This window comes from Poecilia formosa, unplaced genomic scaffold (genome assembly GCF_000485575.1).
Source record: "Poecilia formosa unplaced genomic scaffold, Poecilia_formosa-5.1.2 Scaffold148, whole genome shotgun sequence".
Taxonomy (NCBI): Eukaryota; Metazoa; Chordata; class Actinopteri; order Cyprinodontiformes; family Poeciliidae; genus Poecilia; species Poecilia formosa.
Genome location: NW_006800087.1, coordinates 1227770 through 1253505, shown reverse-complemented (window position 1 = coordinate 1253505; position 25736 = coordinate 1227770). Strand labels below are relative to the sequence as shown.

The window sequence follows — 25736 nt, the reverse complement described above, 5'->3', positions numbered from 1 at the left end:
AGACGAGTCAATTTGTCCCAATGATCCAACTTGAAGTTATAGATCCTCCACATCATATTAGATTAATTAGTAGATAAAAAAAAAGAAGAAGAAAAAATAGAAGTTGGAAAAATGAGTTGATACTGAGCAGTCACAGAAGGGTTTTGTTACCCTAGTTACAGACATTTAGTCTTTCCTGAAAAGCATCAATGATGGCGCCAAAAATATGAATCCGACTGCTCCAACAGGTCATCTGGAGGTAATCTCAAACTTCGGGCCCAAAAAAAAAAAAAAAAAAAAAAAAAAAAAAAAAAAAAAAAAATTGTCTTGACTTCAGGAAAATGTTGGTTGGCAGTCGAAATGGAAATATGCAATCAACTGTGTCATGTTTTTCTTGTCCATCATCAGACTGGAGAGAATTATTTCCACTTTAAATATCAGGGGCGCTGAAGAACAGTAAATTGTTATAAATCTGAGGAGTGAACATTTTTATAGACGCCATAAAGCAAGCGAAATGTTTTGGTTGTGTTTTTATCGTTTCATTGATATGATGGATTTTTTTGACATTTCTCATTTTGAAACTGCCCCGTTTTAGTGTTTTGACCTGCCAGGATTTTAACTTTACTTTCTTTTTACTTCTTGATCCGTGTAGTTCATTAAAAGCTGAAAAGTTTGTTCAAGCTAACAGTTTTACTGCTCATGCCCAGTTGTCCTCAACCACAAAATTCTCGGCTCATGGATTTCACTTAGTATAATTCAACGGTTACAGTTGCTGAATTTTCTTGGATTAAAATACCACATTCTGCATGTGACTTACTTGAAATGAATTATTTTTTAAGTGGTAAGAAAATATTTAAAACTAAGCTTACAAATTACCTTTGGTTAGCTTTTGATTTGTGTATTTTAGAATTTAATAGAAGTAATATTTTGCAAAATTATAATAATATAACAGACAAATGATGGATTAGATTGTTATTGTCTATGGGGAACATTTTACCAGTTACTGTTCTAAGCTCTTGTGAAGAAATATCACTTTATCTTCCTAAAAAACTACCTCAATACTACGCCAGCTTAAAGCAATGGAAACTGTGCATTGACATGTAAATATGCGTCTAAGTACAATTAAGTTATTATTCCTAACCCTTGCGGTTTTCGGTCTAATGTGGACTTTTAATAGATTTCTGATGCAGATCAAAATGGTTTAACTCTGCTTCGCCTAAAAGCTTAGGTCTTGGTTCGGTTGAAGTGAACTCTGAAACAGTTTGAATGCTTATGTGGATGCAAGCAGATATCAGACTACAGAGCACTCTGGGTAAATGCAACCAAAACAAACGCACGAGTTTAGCACTAGCCCAAGAAATGGCTCATGGTCTTCCACCAAAGACAAGAGAGAAATCCAACAGCCACTAAAATCTGATGGAACTCCATTTTCATCCCAACAAGCCAGATGTTTATCACCAGGCTGAAAGAAAGTAGGCCAGTGTGACAATTGGAGTAGGTGGGACCTGGGAGCCCCTTCAGGCTCCTATCAAAGATCTGGTCCAATTCTTCAGGGAATTAGCAAACAAGCACTGGGAAGTCGGCGACAAAACACAGACGAACCTCCCAGCACGCCGGCAGCAGCCACCCAAAGACTGAGGCCTTTCCAGGAGGTTCTCCTTTCAATGCAAGAATTTTACACATTTCAATGGCCATTACAACTTCAAAGAATCTAATTTTCATCATTGTCTGTCATCTGCCAGTTGATTTGTAGAGAGGGGGTCATTTTCCATGAACTCCACACAAAAGCCCGCCTTTCTTCTTGCCAAGGAGCCTGCGATGGCATCTAAGCCCAGTAAATTACAGGTCTAACCGCGAAACTACAGCTTGTTTTAGTGAAACATCTTTTTGCTGCGCTTAGAGGCAAGTACAGCCTGAATTTAATCATAAACAAGATCTGCACATTGAAAAGATTGTTAAAATGAAAGGAAAAGGACAGACAAAAGGAGGAGGGATGAGGGGGGCTGGACTTCGCAAGTGCTTGGTAATTATTTCCGGCTGCCCTATCTACTTAACCTTAACAATTCCTTCTTGTCACAAAGAGGAGGAAAAACATGTTCTCCTCACCCAGAGGGGGTAATGGTTCATGACACAATAACACACAACATAGTGTTGCATAGCAGCAAAAACGATGTTTCTTCACCAGCTTGGTGATCGGAAATGTGTCTTGAATTTAGTTTTTATTTTCAAGGGTGTTCAAAGATCTGCATTCCCATAAATGGGAGGATAGAAACCTTTTGAAAGTCTTGGAGCGGAGACCAAAACCTAAAACTCACCCTTCTGTACATTTAAACATGAAATAAATCATATCTGCAATCAGAAACTTTCTTTTTGCCGACTTAGTTCTGGTGGCTGGATGCAGGAAAATCTTTCTTTGAGCCACACTAGAAATGATGCCTCTGGGATTAGCAGGTCAGACTATGGTTCCGCGTATGTAGTTACATAAACCATAACTGACACATGGGGCCCATGCATGGTACACTGGTGTGGTAATTTGTCCAGATGTAGCAGACCTTAAATCATATCGTAGGGAGTGGATCTGCACATAAACAGAGCCAAACAAGAACTCTGCCAAATCACTGAAAACCTTCTGCTCATTATCCGGCTTTGCATGCAGAAATACAAGTCTAGACCTCTATGATGCTCTTCTTGCATTACACCCGAGAGGTAGGAGGGTTATCGGCATAGCAGGCTCACCCACAATGCCCGGATTCACAAAGGAGGGTGGGGGTGGGGGGGATGATTGTGGCTGGAATGTGGTGTGTTCCCAGGAGGACTAGAAAGGGTCGTCACAAAAGAAAAACCCACACGGTGGGCACTTTTTCTTCTGCCATGTACAGGAAGCAAAATGAGAACTATCAAGTTTGACACTATTCAGAGGGCCTTCACAGGGCCCTACAATACCTGGCTGGGCAGACAGAATGGCGGGCTTTAAGAAAGGAGGGTGGGGGAGATTGGCTGGCAAAGTCTCCGTCACGTGAAAGCGTGTCAATATTTCTGACACCTCCTGGCTACGGGCCAAATAAAAGCGCATAGGAGGCTGTCGCTGTGGGGCTGCTGGCCCACCAGACTGCTGAAAGCTGGTACCCCTAATACTCCAACAGAGACCTGGAGCTGAACACTTCTGGGTAAACAACAAAGAAATCTCAAAGTGCTTTAGTCTGGAGGAAAGAAAAACTGCTGGAAAGAAGGGTGTTGATAATATGAGCTTTAAACTTTGAGAATCTTGAGCTGATGGTGCTAAACGCTAAACCAAACACCTGTAGCACTTATGAGTAATGTTAAAATCTAATTACCTAAGGTTTCTAGAAACAATTAGATCCACATGTTGCTCAATAAAACTGAAACTGCATTACATTCCCTGTCGAATGTTTGGAACGTTTGACGGGGAATGTTTGGAGTAAAAGTCTGCGTTTTCTTTCCTCCTTGAATGTCGTGCTGGTCCAAGTTGAAAAACAAAAAAAAAAGCTCAGCTGGCTCACGCTTTTGGACGCAAAGCGCTCCAGGAAATTCATTCTCTAGTAACAGACATGTGAACAAGTGTCAATATGAAGGCTGAAAAATGCTGAAGGCTCTCTCACAAAATAAAAACCATGAAAACACACAACATGGCAAACAAATAAAACGACAAATGGAAACAGACCGAAAAAGTATATATGGAAAAGCACATTTTGATTTCCATTTAATTAGAAAAAGGATCAACTGTGAATGATGAATTGGACATTGAGAAGATGCTTTTGAGATAATCTGTTTAATCGAAGGAAACCGTGAGAGGGAGAGCAGTTCCAACTGGAAACTTTACTGCTTTAGAAGAGTCGTGTGGTGGACCTGCGATAAAACTAAGGAGAACTTAACAATTTACATCACACAAGTTTTTAACGCATCCTAGACAACTTTTTAATGTGACATTAAAAATTAAACAAACAAATCAGACCTAAATAAGTCCTTGATTTATCTTAAGTACCTCCTAACGTGTCAGGAATACTGACCATGGACCATAATGCAATGGGCTGAGTGAGCTGTAAGTAGAGAAATGATGTCTGTAGTTCAGATATTCACTCATTTTTACACCATGCACAGTTACCAACCAGTCAATGCATTGATTATATTACAGAGAATTTAGTCAGTCACTTAAACTTCCCCTATGACGTTATCATCATTCGCAAGGAGAAAAAACAAACTTTTAAAGGTAGATTCTCATAGATCATTTTGCCAAATCGGCGCTAAGCATGGTTGGACACAAAGTCAGCGGATGGGACTAGATGAAAATATTAGCATGTAACCAGGCATTCAACAGAGGTTCCTATATCTACAAAGGGTTTAAAGTTTTAAGGTTTTGCCTTGTTGCAAACCTGTTTGATACCTTCATCTGTCTGTAGTTTAACAGAATCCAGTGCCTCTGCCCATGTCTGTCTGTCAGTGTTCACTCACTAAATTTTCTTCAAAGAGACAACATAGAAAATGTGCAACAGGAAGACTGACATGTAGGCATGAGACGATTAACTGCCGTCTGTTTAGAGGAAGTAGGGATCTGTCTGAAAGAGGGAGTTAGGAGACAGGACTTTACCACCTAAATTCTCTGAGTCGGTTATTTTATTTTTAGCTTCAGGGATCAAATGGCAAACAGCAGAAGTGTTGTGTTCAGGTTTCAAAGTAAAAGAAAATCACAAAAAAAAACCAAGAATGTCTGCACAGATCCACTCAATGTTTGAGAGAAGACAAAAGCAGCAGTTATTCCTCCACCTTTGCAAATCAAGACTGATGTGCTTCATATCACCTACATAAGTCTCTCAGCTGTTTTATTTGTCCGGTTAAAGAAAACAGACAACAACGAGCAACTTGACTCTGAACTGGACATATAGGCAGCCGCACTGTCCTTTCCTCTAAGTGTTCTTCCAGCCACCATTACCCTCATATCGTTTAACACATCTTGTCAGCTTCAGATGATTTGCAGGTGAATATCCGCGTTTCCTGCAGTTCACTTCCCACAGTTTATACAAAGGAATATTAAACCCAGATTTCTTCCTCTCAGTGATCTAAAACATGGCCTCCTTAGTCCTTCCGATATTATTTGCAGACCGGTCCAAATGAAAGAGGAGATTTTCTGTGGTGTGTTATGCTTTTCTGTAAGCGACTGAGCTTCACCAAGACAGCAAATGTAATTTAGCCCTGGAAGTAGCCTGCCAACAATAAAACATATGGAAAAGGAAGAGAAAGTGAACAATCAGATATCACTTTTGGATGTGTGTTTGAGAAAGTCTTAATACAAATCAGATGAATTACTTAAAAAAATAATTTCAATTGTGGAAATGTCTACTGGCTGGAGGAGAAAAACTGAATCAGACTTTCAGAACTGAGAGACTTATGGCTTTGACTTTTAAACGTCTTTTACAATTTAAAAAAAAAAGTTTTTTCTAATCATAGAACCAGTTTTTTTCCTTTTTTTTAACTTTCAAAACGGTCAGAGTAAAAGTAAAGTTATTTTCTTTTACCAACATGTTTTTTTTCTGACTGGAGTTAAAGGCAATTTTTTCTGGCTCAATGTCCCGATCAGAATCTGATGGAGAATGTTTGGAGGGAACTAAAGATGAGGGTGATTGCACAGAGACCTTCCAGCCTCAAAGAGCTGGAGCTTCTCAAAATAAAACATCACAATTGTTAACAGGGTAACAACGACTCAGCTTTTACATAAAAGGTTTGATTGGCCAATAAATAATTTATAACTTATTTCTACCAGAAACAGACTTCTTAATAGTTGGGAAAAAAAATCTAAACCTGCTCTGGTAGTGAATAATTTTGGTCTCTATTGTATATGAACAGAAACTGTCCAGGTTGTTTGGTTTTATTATTTGTGTTCAGCAGATCATGAAACAAAATGAAAAGGTGAGGTAAAGAAGCAATTCACAATTTTTTTAAACCACTTTTAAAATATGTAATGCTTAGTTTGGATTTTTTTTTAAAATGCAAATTATATATCATAAAAAAAATCCAGAAAGAGAGTAGTGATGATGCTTTGTTTAGGGTTTATAATGACCAAAAAAACTGCCTAAAATTGCTGTCTTTTTTGAATGATTGTGCTTTTATTTCTACGTAGAATAGGTCATCGTGACTCAAATGCATTTTTATTTTTAAATACTTGATCATAATTAAAGAATATTAATGGTATAAGTATTACTTTTTTAAGAATTCAACACGTTTTTAACTCTTCCATATATGAAGTAAAACTACAACAATTAAAAAAAATATAACAATATAATAAGGTTCAGCTGCTTTTATATGGTAAAAGCAACTGAACTGAAATGTAGTAATTCTGTTGGAAGTTTATTACATCGCATATTAAAGGATTGCATTCTTGAATTAAGTAAGAGTTTTAACTCTGTCACTGATTTTATCCATAAAAACAATCAGGAAATATTCTGACAGTCAAAATTGTCTTTTTTTTTTTTTATAAGCTATGAAAAGACGTACAATGTACTTTGAGCCAGCTGACTGGCAGTGCAAAGCAACAGGTAGGAAAGGAGAAATGCTGCGTGGCTCTGGACTGCGTGAGAACTTTGCTGTTAATTCCCCAGACTTACACTGTGAAGTGCACTTCACGGCCAGGACTCAAACCACTAGGAAAAAGCAGAATTATGTATCTAATTCAAAACAAGTCGACGTAATTCAATGATAAATCTTCCCATCTGCTGACCCTTGAAGACAGCATTATTTGTTATGATGATTGTTACCTCTCCATGAACTGCAGCTTATTGGGGTAAAAGAAAACACAGAGGAATAATCCTTGCAGAAACAACATGATTAACGTGTTTGTCTAATAATTTTACTGGTTTAGATCAGTGTTTCCCAATCCCAGTCCCCAGAGGCCACTGCATTTTAGATGCGCCTCTGTTCCAAAACACTTGATTCCAATGATTGCAGGACCTCCTTTGCATGCCATCAAGCGCTGCAGAAGCCTGTTAATCACCCACTTATTCAGGTCAGGTGTGCGGCTGAAGGGAAGCACCTAAAACATACAACCGGTCCCTGATGAAGCGAGTAGAGAAACACTGGTTCAGTTAAATGTTTTATAATGGACATTACATTCAGCATTTAACCATTCTGAATATGATTTTTATGTCATTAATGCCATTCACTGACTTTTCTTTAAACTTCTTTAACATGAGGATTTGATAGGGTAGTTTGGATGTGGCCAGTTGTACCTTTCAAACAAATTGTATTACTGGCAGAATACCAAACTTTTATTCCAAGTTTAAATTAGAGCAGACACTAAAACTACAACAGTGCTGGTACATGGCTACAATTGCTCAACAAATGTTTCTCAGTTGTCCAACTTTTAAAACTCATTAATTTAAGCTTTCCAGCTGGCTCTGCACATGGAGACAAATAAACACGACCAGCAACATTTTTTGCGGACCTTGTACAAGAGTGACTCCTCTACCAAGCCGCAGCCTCTCACAGTACGAACACCTGTACACCAAAACTGCAGCTCAGCGGCGTAAAGGGGGCCGTAAGGTCAGCCGCGCTGAATGATGTTGAGTCAGCATGTGCTGAAAGCCCAAACACATCACCCTTAACCCCACACCGGCCGGCCCACACCCAGACCGAGAGGCTCACTCATCAGCCTCCGCCGGTTCCCACCTTCAGACGACTTTGAAGAGTAAAAAGCGTGCCAATTACTGATTGGACATAGGAGGGGGGCGCGTCTAATAGAAACAAATATTATGTTGCTTGCTCATGTGTGGGAGTGATCCAACACTGGAGCAAGAAGCAGCTGGCTCGAGGGTCATCTCGGATCTCGCATTACACAGCCTAGTGAGAATCGGAAGAAGGGGACAAAAGGAAAGGTCATTCAGGGAAGAGTTGCACAAAGGCATGCCTGTTTGTTTGGGGGAACATCTTAATACTAAATAGGAGGTGAAACAACTTACTTGGAGGTGATGGAACCAAATCCTGGAAATGACACTTTTTCTGTTTTGTATATTTTTAATTTGTAGAACTTTGGGGAATCCAGTAGCCATTTTTCAGAATTGTTTAAAATTATGTAGCAGCAGTATTTCAGTTAAGTCATGAGATTCTCAGACCTTAAGTAAAAATTTCACAGCATTTACCCCACAGCGTAAAGGATGATAGCCGGAACTAACTAAAACCTGCAAATACTTAAGACCCCCTCTCGAGCTGCCTGTTCTTAACAGCTTAAACATCAAATGTCAATAAATACGCACAGCAGAAACCGTCTTAGGACTAATGCAGGAGAATTACAGTCTTTGTTATTTATGCTCTTGGTGGTATGGCCAATCAACACAGAGGAAAATAAGTAGCACTCCTGGATTGGCTGCTTTGCAAACGCCAGGTCAATAGCATGTCGAGTGGCATTGTGCCCCGTATTTCAGCTTTGCAAGCTGCATCACGAGTATTTTAGATATACTCTATACAAAATTCTGTTAAGAGATAAATAAATAATTTCTCCTGTTACCTAAATTAAGTTTGTATTACTGAGAATATACCATATTATGCCACGGGGGTGATGTATATAGTGTTCAAATCATGGCTGTTTGTGTTTTTTTTTTGTTTATTTGTTTTTGCAGTCACTGATATCTCCAAACATCTGAATCCATCTCTCTTTTAAATGTTCTGTCCGCCAGTTGAACAGCAACGAATGGCAACAAGTGCAGGAGGGGCAGCGCTGCATTATTCTGCGTTCTGTCCAAGCAACCAAAAAAATAATTAAAAAAATCCAGAACTTCTTCTTGTATCACATGAAACCAAATTAAACAGAACATTTTTGAAACCACAACTTTATGAGACCTCAGTACACCTCCATACAATTAATTACCATCAACCAGGTTTTGTTTCCAAACTATTATTGTGATTGGAAAATTTTTTCAACAGCTGAATATCATATTTCTTGTAAGAGTGCGAAAAGAGTTGCAGTCTTCTTTCAGCAAGCTGACTTGCAAAGGGCAGCAGCATGTTGAGGGAAAAGTCTTGTTATTTTCTGGTATGTTAATAGGATTACACGCCTGGTATCAATAAGATTTATCAGAAACGATGGAGCAGTTCTCCTTACCTGCACCCTACGATGGTGCAACAGTCATATGAGTCATGCATCATAGAATGATCCATTCGTTTCTGTTACTCATTTAGTTGTTTACCTTCTTGCTCATGAGGAAAACTTCAGAGCACATATTTGGAACCTTTGTCAGATTTTGTAAAATCGAGAGGGAACAAACACATTTTGAAGGCGGTCGGTTGCCTTTATCACTAACGAGCAAATGCAAGTGTAGGCAAACAGAAGTGACCCTCCTTTTTCCACTTCCAATCTGCAAACACAACCAGACACTTCCAACATGAAACTCTCACTGACAGCAGAAGAGTCCTCCTAAGAGGCTGGTTCTCAATGGAAGCAAGCGCTAATAAAGGAAATACCTTTTACTGAATGATGCATAATAAAGCCTCTTGTCTGGTACTCTTCAAAGACTAACATCCTCTGACCCTCTACACTCCAAACTTGAGCTGTGAGATCTTTTTTCCCCCCTTTTGGATAAACGCGCCGTATGAGAGGTTCAACCAGACAAAACAGACACTTAAGTTGCTGTGTGCAAAGGAGGGAGGAAGGGTGGGAGAAGGGTAAAAACGGAGGGGGGAGTCGGGGTAGTGAATGTGGTCTGCTCCATGGTAGGTCACCCCGTCTGCGAGAGTGGTCTGAATCTGAAAGTGTTCACCTCTGTACTGTAGACTTCAAAGTGCTGCTGCGACGCATATTTACATGCATGAGTTACCCGGACTGCGAGCGGGATGCAAGGAAAGTTCACGTATATGCATATGAATGGGCTTTACTCTTTTGTTTACAAATAACATTTAAAAAAAAGATTAAAAATTTAAAAAAGTGAACCAAAACTCCCAGCTGACTCCATTTTGAGGCCAATTAAAATCATCCTACATGAGAAACCCTGTCAGTCAAGATAAATGCTGACTGACAGGCGCAGGATCCCTCAATCTGATTCTAATTTAGGTCTTTAAAAAGAACCAACAACATGCCTTTTGAGTCAACCACCTTACCGCAGTCAAACCCAACATCTTGTGCACAGATGTTATGTCAATTGCCAGGCAAGTGGTGTGGACCGAGATTCACTAGAAACCAAGAATTTTGCACTAAACAAAGCATGCCAGGAATAAAATGGCCCTACCAATCTAATACACCCTCCTCCTCTATCCACCTTCTTTCCTGTTCGTCGATTCCTCGTGGCCTAATAACTGTCCTCCTCCGCCTTGTAAAACCCCACGGCCTTTAGAGAACTCTATAACAAGGCTTCAACAAGCGCTTTAAGATTATGGTGTTGTCTTTATGTGGAGAGAGAGCGCGGAGCGGGCCGTGGCTGAAGCGGGAGTAGTAGACGTTTGGACACTTGTGAATAAGCGGGGGTACAAAGTGCTGCTTATTGAGGCAGCTGTTATGGCTGTTTCTGCAGAAGGGGGCCGGAGTGTTAAAGCAAAAAGGAGCTGACTCTAATTGACTGAGGTCACAGACATTCCCTGTAAAAGCTGTGTATCAGTGGCCAGCCAGCCGGACCCTGGGAGCTGCCCAGCATGCTTAATCAAACAGTAATTACAAACAAAGGCGCGTCGGGCCGGGCGATCCGGGGAACAGCCCCGGGCACTGGAGCTCCATCACGCATCTTTTTTGTTTGGCCTCCATCCAAAACGTCTGACAATCATGTCAAAGTTTAGTTAGTAATAAAGTCATAATTCAAATTTTACATTTGAGAAAATGGGGGGAAAAAACCCGTCAAATGCTTAAATTAATTCAAATTAAAACGGCAAAGAAAGTATTCATTGGGGAATTAGAAATTCTTTACATTGAAGCAATAAAATAAAGGTAGAGTTTGGCTTTTAAAATCCTGAAAGAAATGCTGCTGCCGCATAAGTCTTGAAAAACCCTAAATACACAGCCAGAATTATATTTTTGTGTTAGAATGGCCTAGTCAAAGATACAACATGAATCTAGTTGAAATTGTTCTCTATCCAGTCTATAGCACCTGAGCCTATATTGCAAAATCTCATCACATCTTTCTTGTTTGTAAAATAAAAATTGAAAGCTGTTGCTTTGTTGGTAGCTTATAGCATAAAAACCCTAAAAATAAGTTTAAGTTTGAGGTTTTAAAATTATAAGACGCTTAAAAACTTCAAGAGGTTTTTACTTTGGTATATCAGTATAAATTGGTTGATTTTAGATGTTTCAATTACTAATTATTGTTCTCTGTAACAGTCAGTTATTGAGCCTTTCCAATAAATTTGTTTGCATTCTGGGAGAGATGGAAGTTTTTTGTCCTTCACCTCCTAAATTTGAGCGTAACAGAGAAGGACAGAAAACCTGTGGAGATGCGAGTTCCTGTAAGGGGTTGCATTTTCTTGGACAGATGAGAACAAAGGACAAGATAAGCGAGTATCACAGACAGAAACAGTCAGACGGTTCCTGGAGCGAATTCAAAACATCACTTGCCCTGCTCAAAAACTGCAGCCTCATCTAAATGAAATAAGCAGAATGCCACGACCTCCTCTGGCTGGCAAAGAGAGGGAGCGCCCTCACCCGACATAACCTCTCAAAAGATCGAGATCTTTTTGCCGATTGGTCTCCACAGAAAGCAATTTCCACTTATCGACGGGCTGACGGCCGGCTAGAGTGCCGACGTGCTCCCAAATGCCCGGCAGGAAGAGCACTCTTGCTGCCCTCTTCCATGTGAGATTGAGACCACCGCACTGTAAACAGCTGAGGCCCTCTCTTTTTGGCCCGTCTGGGTGAGCATTAGAGTACTTCCCGCCGTCGCCAGCAACAACACGCCACAAAGGAAGCTCTGTGACCAACAACACTGAGGTGGCCACTGTCTTTTTTTTCTTTTTTTTTTTTTCTCCCCCAATTGAGTCTCACAAACTTTTTTTTTTCTTTCTGTGCAAACTCCTTTTCTTTAAAATCCCTCACTGTGTTTTGGAGGCCCTTTTTTCTCGTCTCTGCTGGTCCTCTCGGCGGCCCCTACTGAGAGGACAGAGACAGACACTCCGCCTAGCCAAAGGTTTGTCTGCCAGTATGGCCAGCTTTGCTTTGAGACAAAAGCACACCGATGCTGCTCACACCGCCCCCTGGCCATTTAAAAAAAAAAAAAAAAAGGTCCAAAACAGACTCCCTCATTCCTCCTAAAATCAATTTTGTTTGCACTTATTTTCTATGTCCTTGATGTTTCACTAAGACACCACAAACTTCAAATGCTTTGTTTTAAGCGGCTGGTGCAGCACTAACTTTGGCCACTTCAAACATCGATTTATTTTGTGTTCAGGTCAGAAAACTGCATGTTTTTATCCGTCTTGTATTGTTCTTTTTTTTTTTCTTTTTCAACCAACATTAGATCCATACGTGCCGATGAGAAAAGAACCCAAAACATAAAACATGCAGAGGTGAGTTCATGTTTTAATTAAAAATTGTGTAAAGCTGTGAGCCGCCTGTTTCTTTCCTGAACACTATGAGTAAAATCTGTTTTGAGTAAAGTCACCAGATGTTTGTGGTCACATTTACTATGAATCAAAACAAAAGCAAAACATTGGATGTAAAGGATGGATACTTTTATAGTGAATATTTTAATTTTTGTGTAAAAATCTTTACCTAAACGTAAAAAATAAATAGTGTCTGTGCACTGTTCTTGAACTGGTCAAAGACACATGCCATATAAAGTCATTTCGAGAGCCACAAATGGGTGTTGTGTTATTTTATTTTACCTATAAGCAAAATTACAGATCCAAACTCACAGCACAGGCTATAAAATCCTAACTTACATCTATCCCCTAGAAGACTCTGTGTGCCATGGATTGGTCACCTCTTTGGTTACCGAGCAGGAAATTTAACAGAAGGTAAATCTCTGTTTCCATTTATCAGTCGGCGAGAGAACAAATGTCTCAGAAGTCAAATGCCAAACCGAGGTCAAATACTAATTTACTAATTTAAATATTTACAAGTTTGCATGGAAGACTTGCAAGTTACATGTGGAACTACGATGACTCCCTACTGACCCTGGTTTCCTCTGTCCACAGATTGAATTTTTAAAACCTAAATGACATTAAATCAAATCAAATCAAGCTTTCTTTTCAATCTGCTGTGCATAGAATCGTAGTGCAGTAAAGTAAAAGCGTGTCTTTCCCGGGTCAACATCACTAAGTCAATAAAGGCCACAATTAGGCTTGGTTGGTAGGTATCAGATCAGTAAGCTATTTTAACAGGAACATTTTTTTCTTCCACAAGGATCATTTCGATTTAATTTTCGTAAATGTCAGTTTATCTTAATTCTAGCTCCAATTCTGCACATTTCAAGTAAATTTCAGTTATCTTAAGCCATCACAGTCCGATTGTGCTTCACCGATCTTTTCCATCTAAAAGATGAGCTATGAAATCTCACATAAACTGCTTACAGGCTCACAGGCTGCTCATTTGTGGCCTGATTAGTGGGAAAAAAAAAACAAAAACAAAAAAACACCGCAGCAGTTAATTCATGATTACATGAGGTTGGTTTTCATGAGTTTCATAAATATAACTATTATTTAAATATGCATTTTGTATTTAATCGAGTTATGTTTGTCACATATTCAAATTTGGTTGATTATCTGAAATATTTAGTGAGTTAAAAAACCCAGAGGAAATCAGTAAGGAGGCAAAAAATTGTAGGTGACGCAAAAAAAACAAAAAAAAAAAAAACAACCTAATCATAAACATGGCAGAAGAGTGACGATCAAAATATTTCATATATGAATAAACAACAACAAAAATACACAGCATTATTTATCAAACTCTTTGCATTTAGAGTTGTGGACCAGAATTTCTCCACCGGATTCGACTCTGGCCTCTTAGTTTGTTTGTGAGAATCTGCTGAATGCAAAACGTGAGGCTCAAACAGACAATTTATTTGTTGGCCTATTTGATATTCATCTAACACCCTGCTTGACCTGTAAAAGAAAAAGTTAATTTCAGACATCGAGTGACACTGTTGATGATCACAGCCAATATTTAGTCATTAATAACCTGGGGTAAGGAACAGTAGAGCCAGGAAAGAGCTGCTACTGGATGCGATGAACCAATGTTACATTTCCCTCACTCTGTGCTCAATATAACATGAAACCGTATTGGTTTATGTAATGTTGGACAGCCACAAAACTGTACAATATCAACTTATATTTGAATAACAAAGAAAACACCATAAGGGTCAAGAAATGAATCATCTGTAGTTATTTTGTTGCTCTACAAACTATATTTTTTCCGTTATACGCGACACTAGATTTGAGCATTACTCGCAGCAATTCTGCCAAATTGCTGCCCAAATTCCACTCAGTAAGCTATTCAGTAGTTGTAATAACAAGGACGGCTGTGCCAAAAGGATTAATGTGAGCGTTGAGCATGCACACTAATGACGAAACCTGCCATTAAATTGTTGCAAAAGCCTACTGTCCTGTTGAAGCTGATTAAGAGTTTCCAACTGTTTACCAAGAAAATAATTGGTAGACGGCAGATCAGACAAAAAAAAAGAAAAAGAAAAAAAAGCAGCAGCTATGTGTCACGTTGAAAAGCAGGGATTCTTACCAATTTCTCATCAACGGTAATAAGTTGCGTGTCTTGTTCTGCTTTCTCTGCCAGCCTTGATGCTGATGTGCTTGCAGACCTGAAAAATCAATGAATGGACATTACACTCAACGGCCCACTACAAAGCAGGAAATTACACAAACAAGTGGCATTCTGCAGCCACCGACAGTCTTGGAGGACGCGGTGGGGTGAGGGTACAGTGAAAAGGAAGCGGCTAGGAAGGAATCCCCCCCGCCACCTATTAGTTCTGTCTGGTGAATCTCTGGCAGAGCCTCGCTCTCATCCTAATGACGGGACGTGCTTACTGTTGGCTGCTGGGTGACTGGCAGGCGGGGACTGTGGAGCTCTTTGTGAAAGTGCAGCCGTATCCTGACACTGAGCGGCGCAGGTCCATCGCCACTCAGCCAAGGAAGGGCTCACTCAGCATAATGTCCTAATTATCAAAATATGACCGAGACAATTTGTCGGAATATTGGCTACAAAAGCGTAACTTTACTTTTCACAAAAGAGAATGGAAAAGGCGTGCTGTGCTTGATGAAATGCGTTGATTGTTTGGCCGGTAACTGCAGATTTTTACCTCAACTGCATCAAACTAATAAACCAATCTGTACCGCTGCACATTGTCACATTAATTAATCAGAAAGCTTAGAGGGGGCATGACTTGGATTTTCTCTTTTTTTTCTGTTTGGCCTTTCATGGTAACAAATTTTGCTGGATGATAAATTGTCCCAGAAGTTATTGTGATATATTGCAATGTTGTTGTTCTGAGACCATTTTCAAGTAATATAGTGGTAATGATAAGGTAATATTGCAAAAAAGCGTTGTCAAAGATCAATGCAATTTTAATTCTTATAGAAATTTAACACTGGAACTGGAAGACATTTTAAATATCCAAAATAAACAAAACAATATAAACAACAACAAAAAAATCAATTATGAACAAAATTGTCCTTCGAATGTACGGCAAGTATTAAATACATTTCTAACTGTATTCTGATTTTGTAGAATGAGCGATATTCTAATGTTTTGATCCGTCATCTGGTATTTAATAATTATTATTTCTGGACGCAACTAGGCAAGGTTTCAAAACAACAACAAGCTTTAAAGTTTAACATCTCTTATGAGGAAACAAAAAAGAAGTTTGGAGATCAGTTTTTTTTTGTTTTTGTTTTCCAGCTGTAAACAGCGATGAGCACAAGGTCCTGTGAAAACCTTTCTTCCCTCCACTAGTTGCTGCATACTGCCAATCAGCTGTCTGAAGGAAGCTTATTTACACTTTTCCTTCACTTGCAAGACCGGCACACTTGTATGTTTGAAAGATTTCGGTCACAAACAACACAGATATTAAAGGAGCTAAAGAAGCACCACCTTCCATCTACTTAAGGAAGCACTATTTTGAAATTAAAATCGCTGTGAACTGCATGTCTGTTAGCAGCCGACTGCAGCCTGGCCATGATAGCTTATACATCATTACATAACTCATGTGGTGGGATTAAAAACAATTCCAAATACTAGTTAATGTTGACAGAAAAAGCACAATAACCAAAAATAAATAAATATCAACAACAAGCTGTCTTCAACAGAAGAAAATTAAAGTTTTGGAATGGTCCAGCAAAAGTCTGACCAGAGTAATTTGAAGATAGCTGTGCAACAGATATGCCCTCACAATCTGACAGATTAGGAGGATTTTTGCAAAAAAATAAAAAATGAAAATAAAAAATCGCAGCCTAGTGAAAATGTGTCATGAAGGTATACTTCTACCAAAAAGACTGTAAAGTGCTGTAAAATAAAATCAAAAACTGTTTCAACAAAACATAGTTCTATGTTTTATTCTCAGTTTTATGTGATTGCATGAAATCTACGCAACCACATCAGTTTTATAAGTTATATGTCAGATTCATGGTAAAACGTGACACATTATTTAATTATTTTTCCATCACAAAGTGTTAAAAATAGGGGTAGTAGACTATTTACATCTACTTTGTAAAAGATAACTTAAGCCAAGCAAGCTAACACATTTCTTTTTAGAGAGATCATAGTATGTATCTCAGCATTAGTCAAAAATCAAACCAGCTCACAGCCTGTTCACCTTAACGCCTCTGACAAACAACATAAATGTTACTGCTCGTGAGATAATTATTTTTGAGACAAAATCATGTTTGATTATTTAAGAAACATTCATAATATTACAGTGAAAGAGCATTGTGCCAAACTGCGCAAACTCAGACTAGACCGACATGCTTTACACTAAAGGAGTTAAAGCAAATTTTTCAGTGGTTAAGTACTTGTCAAGTACTTGGGTTCCTAAAATTGATATACAATAGTATGGATACTGGTGAAGGCCATTTTTAGCAAAACAAATGACCATAGCATATATACAGCTTGTTACAACAGGATCTAATGTGATGAGGCAGATAAATATTGAAGATTATGTCCGATGACACGTTCAGTGCCGCTTCAACTTACTACCTTACTTGACTGTAAGGTTGAATGTTATGCTGAACTTTGCTATACAACTTCACTCTGTCCCATAACGCTCCTCATTAAAGAAAAGTTCACAATGTCGCGCCGATCATTACGGATGGTATTTTGATGTACGCAGCAGCAAAGAGTGTTTAATTGCGTTTGCTCCTAAACTGATTTGTAGCTTAGCTTCAGCTAATTAGCTACCTCGCAGCGTTTGCGAAAGGACATTGACATTTATCTGATACACTAGTAAAGACGAAAAGAAGTCGATAAAATATTCTGACATATAACTAGCCCCCAAAAGATATAATTTTTTTTCATTTCTGTTTTTTATAAACGATTAGTTTCCAGGGTTTTATTTTAGCTTGGGGCAGACTAGATTGATCGGCCTGGGAGGTTTCTCCACATCTGAGCTGAAAATTCCACGAATAATCCCAAAAATAGTAAGACAAACGGATATAAAATAATATGATAATCAATATTAAATTACCTGGCTGGATTCAGTAGGATCCTGGAAGCTACATTGCTGAGAGACAAACGACCTAAACCGAGAAGTGACATTGAGGACGCCATGTTTGTTGTTAACCATTAGGTACGGTAGCCGCGATGGAACAAGTAGAACGAAAGAACAATATTAAAAAATTACAGAAAAATAATACGTATGGGTAAATTTACATAAATGTAACCTTTTTGAAAGATAGTAAAGATAGTTCTTTAAAGATAGTTGATTGAATATCGGTTAATAATAATAATAATAATAATAATAATAATAATAATAATAATAATAATAATAATAATGTTATCATTTAATTTCAATAATTTCAATACCTGTGTCATTCCAGATTACCTTTATATGAATGACACATTTAGAAAAATAGGAAGTGATTCTACTGTAAAAACAAGGTGACATTACTAAATATATTTCTTACCAACACACAAAGCTATTTTTTAATTAATTTGTTAACACTGCAGATATGACTGTTAAAACATGAAAAACAATATCTTTGATAAGAAATACTTATGTCTATAATTATAGTTTAATAATGGCCTGTAAAAAAGATTCATATTGTTTTGTAATTGTGTTTTATTATGAAAAACAATGAAAGGATTTTTTTTTTATCAATTTGGAAATTTAAAATTTGTCAAATAAAAAATGGCGCAAGAAGTATTCCTTTCATATCATTATCCAAATTCTAACACAAATATTTAAGTTAACCTTCTAGAAGTTAAACTTTTACTTGTTGGTTATATAGAAAAATGAAACAAACTCAGAAAAAGTTATAAGGAAAAGATTTTATTGTTTCACTCCTCATATCTGTACAAATACCATCAAACTTTGTATGTACATATGACATTTACATAAAAATACAAAACTATATATTCATAACAGAATTTTGTATTTCTCTAGTGATGTTTGAAAATAAAAAAATGCAGTCAGAGGGGAAAAACGGAAAAAAAAAAACAAGGTAAAGGAGTCTGGTACAGAGTAGAATACTGCAGAGAAGTAATCCTACTGTCACTCTGTGAGAGCAATACGGAGCACGTTGGCAAGAAGACAGTTCACAAATGTTAATGGCACATTGTTTCCAAAACGATCAAGTATTGTCCAAAATTTGACTATGCTTCAATGTTGTGAGATTACATAAATGCTGTGGAATCATTTTCAGGTCAAAAAAGAAATCTAAAGGACTGAAACCACAATGAAAATATTCTAAATATGAGAAAAGAAACACAATTGGCTCTCTTTTTTTCTTTTCCATTTCATTCCTGCACCATTTGCAATGCTCAAACCAGTGAGAGAACCCCTTTGGTCAGTTATGATAGCTGTAAACAAACAAAAAAAAATGTATGTACATAAAATGATTGATATATATACCCAATAAATAAACACACAGCCTAAACATGCATTTACGTATGTGTGACATAAACATCTGTGATAGAGATTTGACAGAAACAAGCAGGTTTTTTACAGCTCAGGGAATGCAATTTACAGCTTGAAGATGACTTATACTTACATGGTAAAATGACAAATAAATAACACTGTTTTTCTTTGGACAGATATAATTCTTCATGGTAAAAAAGGAAGTAAAATAACAACAACAAAAACGGGGAAGAATATATGGTGATAAATGAAAGCCGGACAATGTAAATGTATAAATTATAAAACACAAAAACAGTATAAATAAACATCTAGCAGACTGAACTATATGTATACTTCCTTTTTTCATTAAAAAATAAATAAGCATACACATAATGTACAGTATGGACATGATTCCTTGTCCTAAGAAAAGTTCCCCCCTCTATACTGATGGGAGCTTATCCATCCAGTAGAGAAGATAAATGGACATAGGCCTTGTAGTCTGAGTCCCCATCTTCCTCATCCTCCTCCTGGTCTTCTGTAATGGCTAAATGGGAGAATACATGGTAGCTGTTGTATGAATACGGACCACAACAGCGCAGAATATATCAGTGAATGTCAAAAAAGTTCACAACAAAACATCTTACACTTTCTTTTTATGTTTGTTAGTTGTTGCTTAAATGGTCACTTTTATGAAAAAGAGTCTGTGTTACTTGGCTGCAAGAATCACCAATTATACAATGTCCATTTATATAATCAAGCACGTCAGTGCCACAGAACGGGGTAAAAAAGGTTGAAAGGGGAATCACAAGGAGGGATATACAGATATAAGGACACTGGGGCTGATGTTCCAGTAGCTCTGTTCTGTTTTTGGCAGAATCCTGAAAAGCAAAAACACATATAACACCAAAAAAAAAAAAAAAAAAAAAAAAAGTGTTCTTCTGCTCTCCAATTCGCTTTGCTTTTTTTCTGATTAAGATGGAAGGTCAGGGTGCAAACGTCCAGGGCCGTGGCCAATGCATTAAATGTAATCAACACAGTTCTGAGGTATTTTCTTCTGCTTTTATACATAGATTTACATTTTTGAAAAAAAAAAAAAAAGAAAGAAGAAAAGCACGCAAGCAAGCGCAAGAACGACAATACAAAATAAAAGAAGGGTCCCTCATTATCTTAAAGTGGATGTAAAATATCTGATACATTTTTCACAACAGTGCAGACAGTAAAAGCCAGCTAAAAAAAACAGCTTCTCCTGCTTACAGTAACAAATTACATTTGTAATTAGCTCACAAGGTGATCATAAAGTTGGTCACCAGTCCAATACATACTTTAAATACGACTTAAGAGATTTTTTTCAGGTGAAAGAAACTAAGAAGAAAAAAAAGACATTCCCAGATATTCGGAAACTGGAATGTACGTTAGATATTTCAGGTTTCTGAGAGTCCAAATGGTCTTCTTTTAAGATTCTTTTTTATGCGACACCAACGTTACAATCACCTTTCGCTTGTTGTGAGCTAATATTTCTAGGGTGTTTGATCAATTACAGCCAAAAGCAATACAAAGAAAAACATCATAAAGAAAGAAGGTTTCTAAGAATCAAGCAGTGCGAGCGTGGAATTTACAAGCTGTAGTAATGTGATCTCTAAGATGAGATACTGCATGAAATTTAAGGCTTCCTGCTTCTGCAGGCGACTAGCATGACTACGACTCTAACTAGGTTTAAGTTTCAGGATATTCCAGAGCTGGCCAAAGGTTTTAGGAGCCCAAAGCAGAATGTGATTTGGGAGCCCACCTACAGCTAAGACCATTACCCACTGACCGACATGTCACCTCAGATATGAGGTATATTTATGCAATATATTATATGTCAAAACAAATGCATTTGAAAGTGCATGTAATGGTTTTTCAAATGACATCATCATTAAGGTTAAAAGTGAATGAAGTTACAGCATTTTACAACATTAAACTGGGCGGCGTTTTGCTCTTCCTTCTGTTTCTCTTTGTTACCCTCTTAATACAACAGCTAGAAACTTTAACTGGTTTTCAAACTTGCAGCTGGAACATAGTTAAAGTGGGCGTTATTTCAGTCCCAGATCCAAAGTTCAAACATCGAAGCAAACTGAGACTCTCTTGAGGGCCTCCTGCTGGCCTGGATGTCCTCAGCAGCAACTCAGTTCCCTTACGCCTTGGGCCAGCTCTAGGGTTGCGCCACAGCAAGCAAACTAGGTCTCTTCTAGTGTTTGAGCTTATTCAATAAGATTATCTTTCCTCCCAGGCTTTTAGCGACAACTTACATAGGATTAAATCGTTCAGTCACTTTTCTCTTAACTTGCCTTCCAAAAAAATACTTAAAAAACGTGAGAGAAAAAAAAAATCAAGAACACAAGAACAAAAAAATCGGCGACAAAGACAAAAGTCATGCAAGTTCCTTCCATTTCCAAGTCCTTTCCGCTTCCTATAGCTGGAGTGATGTAGCTGGTGAGGGAAACATGGGAAGAGTTGGGATGAAGGGACACTTTCAGGAGAGGGTATTTGTTTTGGAAAAACACAGGAAACATTGTCTCTTGCTTGGATGGGGATGGGGGAGGAGGAGTTTTATTTCTCTTGTTTCATATTTCACTTTTTTGTTTTCTTACTTACAGTTGCAAGATCCTGTGTGCTTGACTTCCAGCAACACCCCCATAGAACAAGCAGCCTGCTTCATGGCGCATTCGCTGGGATATGTGGTGTTGTCGCTGGCGCACACCGACTCGTCCGTTCTGCTCTCCGGACAGGACTCGTTGCAGAGCGAGCAGCGGCCCCGGCTCATCCGAGCGTCCCACAGACACTTCTTCCCTGCACTGCACTGGATGTCCTCACATGACTTGGCCTCTGGACAGAGAGAAGAGGAAATCAGCAATTGGGGCAACCTCCAGAAAATTTTGTAATGCATGGTCAGAAGGGGACTATTGAAAATATTGAAGGGTGGGTGAGTTCAAAATGAAATCAAAAGCCACAGCAGAATTTTGGAGGTTTTATTATGCCTTCGTCATGAATTTCTGGGTTGCTAGAAATGAGTGGTCCAAGGGCACTGTCAGAAAATTATCATAGGGGAGGTCAAATGAGGGTCACCAATAACCCTGAGGAAAACACAAACACAAGCGGCATAGCACAGTTTCAGGAGTTTCACAATACTACTGTTACGTGTAGGTAGTGAGGGTAGATGGAGCCAGTAGTGACTGACAAAAGAGCAAAAGAAAAAAACAAGAAAGATGGAAAGGGAAAGAATAAATAAGAAACAAAAGAAACAGAGACAGACTAAAAAAATGAATATAAAATACATGACACACCGGGAGAGTGTTTTGGACACAAACTGTCAAGAAAAACTGATTGATAAAGGAAAAGAAAAAGATATAGGAAGATCAGTCCTGGGTCACACCTTGCTTAAGATCAGCAATATCTGACCTGCTGATCTCAAACAAATCTAATTTGACCAATTCAATTGTGAAGATTTTATTTTCGTTTAACACAAAGAACCGAATGAAATGTTCCCAAGCGGAAGTTGCAGTTTTCAATCAAACAGGAAATTAACATTTCAAAATTCTGTGATATTTGACCAATCAGCAATCACAGCCAGTCAAGACATCCAAATAACTGGCCAATTGATTGTCCTCGGCTTATTAAAATAAATGTTGATAAAATAACATTTATAGAGTGTAGTGGGATGGATTACTGACAAAGTGGCAGTCTTTAAATAGACAATTTACTCTGAATAGCTTTCAAGCAGGAGTAGAAAAATCAGTAGCTTTTCTTGGTTTACTATGAATGGAACAGAAATACAATCCAACCTTATAGGGTAAATAGTTATGAAGGGAACAGAAAATTGCTTCAAATGAGCATTTTCAGAGTGCAAGACTTAGACTGACTGCTATCTGGATAGGAAATTATTTGGTTAAAATCTTGAAGTATGTCTTCATGGCCCCCAGCACTCTTCCTTCCTCCCCTCTCCTCCTCTCTCTCCCTTATGAGATAGTGTTGCCAACATCAGGAAATAATAAGATGTCTATCATTTGTTGAGCAAACACAAGCAACTACCAAACACCCCCTCTGTCTAAGCCCCTCCCAACTGGAATGTTGGCAGTGAAAATACACAGTTGGAAGAGAATAATGCACTGAAAGCATGTTCAAAGTCAGAGACTGTGGAGGCGCAGTGAGGGTGTTAAATCTCACGCCCTCACGTCTCCGGTTGCACACTTACTGATGCATTTTCCGTCATATGCCACACCGATCGACCTGCCCAAGAGACAGGTGGCCTTTCTCAAGTGACAGGCGCTGGCGTAGGTGATCCCGTCGTTCCCACACAGGTAGTGCTGAGATGACGCCACGTCGGGGCAAATCCGATTACACGTCACGCAGTATGCGTTGTTCGTCTGGTCCACGACGCAGGTGGTGGTTCCCGGGCACAGGACACCGAGGCAGGTTTCTGCCGTCACAAAGAGAGGAGAAAGATGTTACAGGAGATGAAGAGGAGAGACGGCGGTCATGTCTTTCAGACAGGACTGAACAAAGCGTTGCACAGCGTCTGAAGCAAAGTCTGATTTAGGAACCCAACAGCCACCGCTGCTGCACCAAGCAAATAACATTGACATGTTTTAGCAACAATGTTAAAGTAACGATTTAGCAACGTTTAAGCTGTTTTAGCAAAACAATAAATGTCCTGATATGAAACGATAGGTCTTTAATTTACAATCCTTCACTTAGTTTTAATTGTTTGCTTACATAAACTGCATTTAGTCCATAAGAAAATATGGCATATGATTTTACTAAGTAATATCTACCATGAGGAGGTTGCTTCTAGTTCTCAGAGAGATCAGAACCACAGTCAGTGGGAATAGAGTATATCAGGTTTTCAGATAATAATATGGAAAATGACTGAATTAATTATAATATGAGGGTCACAAAGGTCACATGTTCCTATTTATGAGTGATTATGAAAGCTTCTCCATATATGGATTACATATTTATTAATGTTTATGATATTGCAACTACATATTTCTGCTTACTGTCCATTTCCCAAGTGGTTGATTGGCAGTGAGTTTCATTGTGCTACTACAAGACTTTTCAATGAAAAAAGGTTTTTTAAAAATAATTCAATTGGTCAATATTTCTATTTAAAATCATTTATGTATTTAATCCAAATTGACCACATCCTACTAACTTAACTTTTGAAGTGTTTGGTCAATCAATCAGAGAGGGTTGTCATACTGAATCTGTGTTTGCTGCTTGTCTATCTTTATGTGTCAGATTGTTGACACAATATGTAAACACTTAGCTTGCAAAGCAGAGATTCCCATCCCCAGTCCAGAAGAAAAGATAAGCACCAAACTGTCAGCTACTGACAGCGTGCATGGGTACGACCCCGTCTCAGACGCAGGCACCACAAATGATCAAATTGTTAGAATAAATTACAAATAAATTCTTATTTGAAATAATAAAGTCATGTTTTCATTATGTTCAAATGTAATTTAAATTAATTGGTTTGAAAACTTAAGTATTAAGACAGTCTGTCCTTAACTTCAACCTCAGAATATTTAGGCTGGTTCTATATAAAACTGAGAAAAAAACATTTACTCATGAGAGCCATGGTCAGCAGAAGAGTAAAATTCAACTGCTCTTTTGGATGCCTGCCCCCTGCTGGCCTGGCACGTCCTGTAGAGGGTGGCTTAGTTTGGTTATGCCTTGGTCCTGCCAGCACCTCCAAAGACTTTTCAAAGGGGGTGAACATATGGGAGCCCTGATCATTTTGGAAAGTCAGACCAAAACCTTACAGAACAGCATAAGTTTTATTAAGTTGTCTTCACATATAAGCAAAAAAGCAATTACTTATTTATTTTAATATTTCAAATTGGCACGCTACTATGCTCAAAACAATTACATGGGCATAAACATAGATTTTTTTTTAGTAAATAAATGTTGCCAATGATTAAACTGCGTCCTCTCTGATCGAAATTCTATTAATAATTTACATTGTAGACTATCTGGCTTGGCGGGAAGCTAGCAAATTTAGCCCCGGCAGGCTTCCCCTTAGTGGCGCAGCTGAGTTAAGTCATTTTTAAACGTGACTTAGAATATGTACATATGCTTGACTTACTCTTGCATTTTCCTTGGTACTGCACGTCCAGGTCGGGCTGGCCTTTGCATTTCGCCTTCAGGAGTCCGCATTCGTCTTTGTAGGTCTTGCCGTCTGAGCCGCACACCGGACCTTTCCAGGTGATGTTGGAGCAGTCTGGAGCGCAGACGCAGCGCGGCTTACCTTTCCTGTTCAACTTGCACCTTTTACCGGGTCCGCAGTCCACATTTTCGCAGCTTTCTAAAAGAAAGAGAAACAAGTTTTTATTAGGTTCTGAACAGGATTTTGGCTGTAAACTTGAAATATTTCGGCTGCTATACTTTACGCACGCTGGCATGCGCCAATCAGATCGCCTGCGTGCATTTTGTGCTTATTATAAGGGAAAACAAAGGAAAATGAGTGCACCTCCACCTTTGCACGGTATGCAATTAGGAGCTCCGCCATTGAAGATCATCCACCTAAAGAGCGTGCTGTTGGGGACGTCCTCCTCGGTCCAGGACGTCCCCAGTCTCCCGCTCCGACAGCACTCCTCTCGGGTCATCCCAGGCATGTAGAGCACCTGGCACCTCCCGTTCTTCCCCTGCTGCAGCCAGCAGTTTCCAGCTGCAAACGACAATTCATTATTAACTGGAATATCGCACGTTGAGCGTCTAACCACTGACCCAGACGCACCA

The 25736-nt window shown here is 38.6% G+C and overlaps 2 protein-coding genes across 2 annotated transcripts in view; both read right to left on the bottom strand.

Moving 5' to 3' along the window:
* The window catches only part of ndufs4 (NADH:ubiquinone oxidoreductase subunit S4), a 20391-nt gene extending 2686 nt beyond the window's left edge, over positions 1-17705 (bottom strand). The window contains exons 1-2 of the mRNA XM_007563547.2: positions 17589-17705; positions 14633-14711 (exon numbers count right to left, since the gene is read on the bottom strand). Coding sequence (XP_007563609.1) covers positions 14633-14711; positions 17589-17671 — 162 coding nt within the window. The 5' untranslated portion in view covers positions 17672-17705. The remainder of the gene's footprint in view (positions 1-14632; positions 14712-17588) is intronic.
* A 667-nt stretch (positions 17706-18372) lies between these two features.
* On the bottom strand, positions 18373-25735 carry LOC103145905 (follistatin-A-like; the record flags this gene model as incomplete). Its single annotated transcript, XM_016677102.1, has 5 exons — positions 18373-19503; positions 21594-21824; positions 23191-23415; positions 25084-25302; positions 25468-25735. Coding segments are annotated over 5 exons (1032 nt in total), but the record flags the coding sequence as incomplete, so codon positions are not given.
* Position 25736: the final 1 nt, after the last annotated feature.